Source organism: Salmo salar, chromosome ssa18 (assembly GCF_905237065.1).
Source record: "Salmo salar chromosome ssa18, Ssal_v3.1, whole genome shotgun sequence".
In the NCBI taxonomy this organism is placed as follows: domain Eukaryota; kingdom Metazoa; phylum Chordata; class Actinopteri; order Salmoniformes; family Salmonidae; genus Salmo; species Salmo salar.
In genome coordinates, this window is record NC_059459.1 from 19,917,014 (window position 1) to 19,921,463 (window position 4,450).

The following is a 4,450-nucleotide window of genomic DNA, read 5'->3' on the forward strand; positions in this document are numbered from 1 at the left end:
AATGGGACCGAGTGTAACAATGCTGCCTTCTCTCGATGCATAATCATTCCTCACCCGCTGGGGCCACATTTCACATCTTTTATGCATAGCCTACCCATGGACAGTCAAACATTTTCGGGTCATGGTTGGCAATACTTTTACCAGAAAAGATGTATAAAGCCTATAAGCTTAAATAACTTAATAAAAAGGCATTTTCTGACAACAGGACTTGTCCCATACATTATTTTCACCACTTGGCTCAAATGTTACAATTTTTTGTAAATATATTCATCACACATTCACTGCAAAAATCTATTTGCCTGTAATAAAACCTTAATTCCATCTTTATCGAACTAACTGGACACCCTCTGCATAAGATATATTTTTGTTACATGTGATGTTTCGGTTTCTCTGTTCCTTGTTTCTCTCTTTATGCTGGAGTTCTTTTAAGAACTTGATTGTATAGCAGTAGCCTAATAAATTTGACATTAACGTGAACCTTCTCTTTTCATTTTACTTACAAACAAAATCACATCTAGTCTAGTATAGTCCCACTTAGCTCAGTTGGTACAGCATGGTGCTTGCAATACCCAGGTTGAGGGTTCAATTCCCATGGGGGACCAGTATGAAAATGTGTGCACCCACCACTGTAAGTTGCTGTATAATAGTCTCTGCTAAATGACAAAAATTAAAAGCCTGTTGTGTTTTATTATTGCCAGTATAATTTTGCTAATAATCTTTTGTATATTTTACATTCAAATTCGATGTTTAAACTCATTTGGTAATGAGCAATTCAAGTCATGTAGTGAAACATTATTTGCTGTTGGGTCCAACCTCAAATAAAGGTATTTTTTACGTTGTCTGTAGAGAGTTAGACAGCATGCAGCTTCGACGTGCATTGTCCAAATAGCGCCTGAAGGCGAATGCCTAATGCCGACGTCTTGGCGACATCTTGCCAATGTGCAAACGCTCTCCATACTACATCGGCCAGGCCGATGTCAGTGAGATGTATGTGTGCTGTCTGGGAACATTATCGCCAAGTGACCAATTATGATGGTTGTTAAAAGCGGAATTTTGACAATATTACCGTTATGAAAACACTCGTCACTCTCGTTTTACAACTAAATCGTTTCGGCACACAGGCATCAAGATCAAGTCACTTTCCCCGGTCAATTGTAAGTGCTGTTATAGTAAAGTAGAAACGTCTAGGAGCAACAACGACTCAGCCGCGAAGTGGTAGGCAACACAAGCTCACAGAACGGGGATGCCGAGTGCTGAAGCGCCTAGCGCGTAAAAGTTGTCTGTCGTCGGTTGCAACACTCACTACCGAGTTCCAAACTGCCTCTGGAAGCAATGTCATCACAATAACTGTTCCTAGGGAGCTTCCTGATATGGGCCTCCAAGGCCGAGCACCCACACACAAGCCTAAGATCACCATGCGCAATGCCAAACGTCGGCTGGAGTGGTGTAAATCATGCCACCATTAGACTCTGGAGCAGTGGAAATACGTTCTCTGGAGTGATGAATCACACTTCACCATCTGGCAGTCCGACGGACTAATCTAGGTTTTGCTAGAAGAACGATACCTGCCCAAATGCATAATGCCAACTGTAAAGTTCGGTGGAGGAGGAATAATGGTCTGGAGCTGTTTTTCATTGCTCGGGCCAGGCCCCTTAATTCAAGTGAAGGGAAATCTTAACGAAACAGCATACAATGACATTCTAGACGATTCTGTGCTTCCAACTTTGTGGCAAAAGGCCCTTTCGTGTTTCAACATGAGTCTTGTGGAGCACACACCCATTTGCTTTAGTCTCTATTTGTTTGAAACGAAACTATGACAATAACCGCATAACCCGCCCATTGGAAGATAACAATTTGGTCCATACAGTATAAAATCGGGATAGTCAGTGAGGTATCTAATCAGACACTCATTTGCTCTGTCTTGAAACTCAGAGACCACAAGATGGCTTTCTCTTGCCCAACTCCGAAGTAAGTGATCTCTCTCTCTCTCTCCCTCTCTCTCACTCACACACAAACAACGAGTAATTGGTTCATCATCCAGGTCTGAAATATCTCCCTTAAGTATTGTTAGTTCTAAACTATTTTTGATTGAACTGTTGTCTTTTTTCAACCAGAATGGCTCAGAACTCATTGAAAATTAGGCTGCAGGGTTTGGAATGCCACTTCACCTGGAAGCTGGATTACAACAGATCTAAACTTCACAAACTCAGAGAAACCATGATAGACATCAGCAGCAGCGAGGGGGTTCAATGTTCCTGGACGGGTTATCTGTACAACTTCCTGGCTTACCTACACCACGCTTTGGGCTCCACAGAGGACGCTCTTCACTGCCTGAAGAAGGCTGAAGAGGCCATTCGCCTAAACAGCCCAGACAACGTTGAGCTAAGTCTGGTGGTCCACTATGGGAACTTGGCCTGGGTGCACTATCACCAAGGGGAGCTGACAGAGAGCCAGACCTATGTGGAGAAGGTGGGGAGACTACTGCAGGACAACCCCTCGCCCTGCCCAGGTGTAGTGTGGGGAGAAAGGGCCTGGACTTTGAATAAGTTTGATGTAAGCAAGAGGAAGGCAGCGCTATATTGCTTCCGGATGGCCTTGAAAGGGGACCCTGAGAACAAGATGCTGCGCTGCGGTTACGCCATGGCGTTTAATAAATCTGTTGAAAAGAAAGACATTACCCCGAAGCTGCGATCTGAGATGTTGGAGCACCTACGGATTGCTAGAGAATTGGATCCAGAAGATGTGTACATCACAGTGATGTACCTGCAGAGGCTTGCAGAGAACGGCCAGGTTGAGGAAGCACATAAACTCGCAAAGGAAGTGATAGAGAAGCCTTTGGACAGCTTTGGTGGATTTGGAATCTTGCTATATTTTTTACGAGATTACATCTCTAATGATTCAAGCATTGACCTGGCAAGAAGGACCCTGGAGAGGCACCCCAATTCACGCCAGCTGAAAAGGCATCTTGGGAAGTGTTACAAATGGAAGATTTTCTCTCCGGAAGAGAAAAGGAACCCAATGAGGCATATTCTGATTGAAAATGCAGTCAACCTTTATGAAGAGGTGGTCACACTCTACCCAAAATCCCTTGCAGCTAAACTGGAACTGTCTGCCATGTACAAAGAATCTGGCAGAGTTGATAGAGCAGATAAGATATTCGAGGACCTGCTCCTTGATAGGGAAGGAATGGAACCACAGAATTTACAAAAAATCTACAACTGGTATGCCCAACATCTGTTTTATGCAAAACAAGATGCTTCCAGGTCAATTGATTTCCACAAGAAGGCAGTGGAAATTATGCTACCTACTGACCAACGTGATAGCAGTATTCATGTTCTGTTGTCCATTGTTCATAATGGAGGTGACAGAGCTAAGGAAATTGTGGACTTTCTGGATGGCCTTAATGGAGAAGGTGCTGTTGGCCAATTCTAAACCTTTTTTCCAATAAAGGCTTGAATTAAGTAGAACTGCCTGCCAAGTCAGTCAAATTTGCATCACCTTTTTAATATTAATTAATGTAGAAAATATATTCACTCTACCAGGAAAAATCTAGGGCAATCTAGGACACATTTTGATTTAGAAGAAACTGAATACCTTAGTATTAAAAAGGTCTGCACTCAATTGCATGACCATCAATACTAACACTTGAAAGTAAATGCAATGCTTATAATAGTCTTATAAATATGTAGGCCAACATGACAAACATCTGTCTGGAATCCACATTTTGAATTGAGTCTGTAAAAATGTACTTTGGACTAATGTACTGTAGACAAACTAATATGTTATTTTTTAAATGTTTCATTATAGAGTAGAGAGGCCCTGTATAGCCTCACAGACTGACTATCCAGATAGGATCTTATTGCTTTCATTTTCTTCACACTGGGCACAATAGATTATGTTGCTGGAAAAGGTATGTAATGTGTAATATTGTACTGTCAAATATCTTGTAAGTTCTTGTGAAAATAAAAGGTATTATGTTAAGAGATCATTAATTAAAGAAATACAGTAACAGCAAACAATTCCAAGTTATTTTATAATACACCACTATCCCAGTAGGTTACTACAATTTCGTAATGCATAGCTGTGGCTATCTAGTTGAAATTGTACAATAAAATACATTGACTATGATCAGCTATGGTCTGCATTTGATTAAGGCTCTGAAGGTCATGCATACGGTACAAGGTCATGGTACACAGTCAGAGACAGAACACCACAATACAGCACAGAATGTTTCCATGGAAAGCAATGGGGAATGAAGTGTGACTAGGGTCAGTTGGCATCATAATACATCACCTTCTCAGAAGTAGCTCCAGAAATCACAGTATCGTTTGGGCAGCAGGTAGCCTAGTGGTTAGAGTGTTGGGCCAGTAACCGAAAGGTTGCTAGATTGAATCCCCAAGCTGACAAGGTAAAATATGTTATTCTGCTCCTGAACAAGGCATTTAACCCA

The 4,450-nt window shown here is 41.8% G+C and overlaps 1 protein-coding gene across 1 annotated transcript; it reads left to right on the top strand.

The window, feature by feature from the left end:
- The first annotated feature begins 1,763 nt into the window (after positions 1-1,763).
- On the top strand, positions 1,764-3,981 carry LOC106577091 (interferon-induced protein with tetratricopeptide repeats 1-like). Its single transcript, XM_014154814.2, has 2 exons — positions 1,764-1,968; positions 2,115-3,981. Exons 1-2 carry the CDS (start codon positions 1,943-1,945, stop codon positions 3,430-3,432), a joined length of 1,344 nt encoding a protein of 447 aa, XP_014010289.1. The 5' UTR covers positions 1,764-1,942; the 3' UTR covers positions 3,433-3,981.
- Positions 3,982-4,450: the final 469 nt, after the last annotated feature.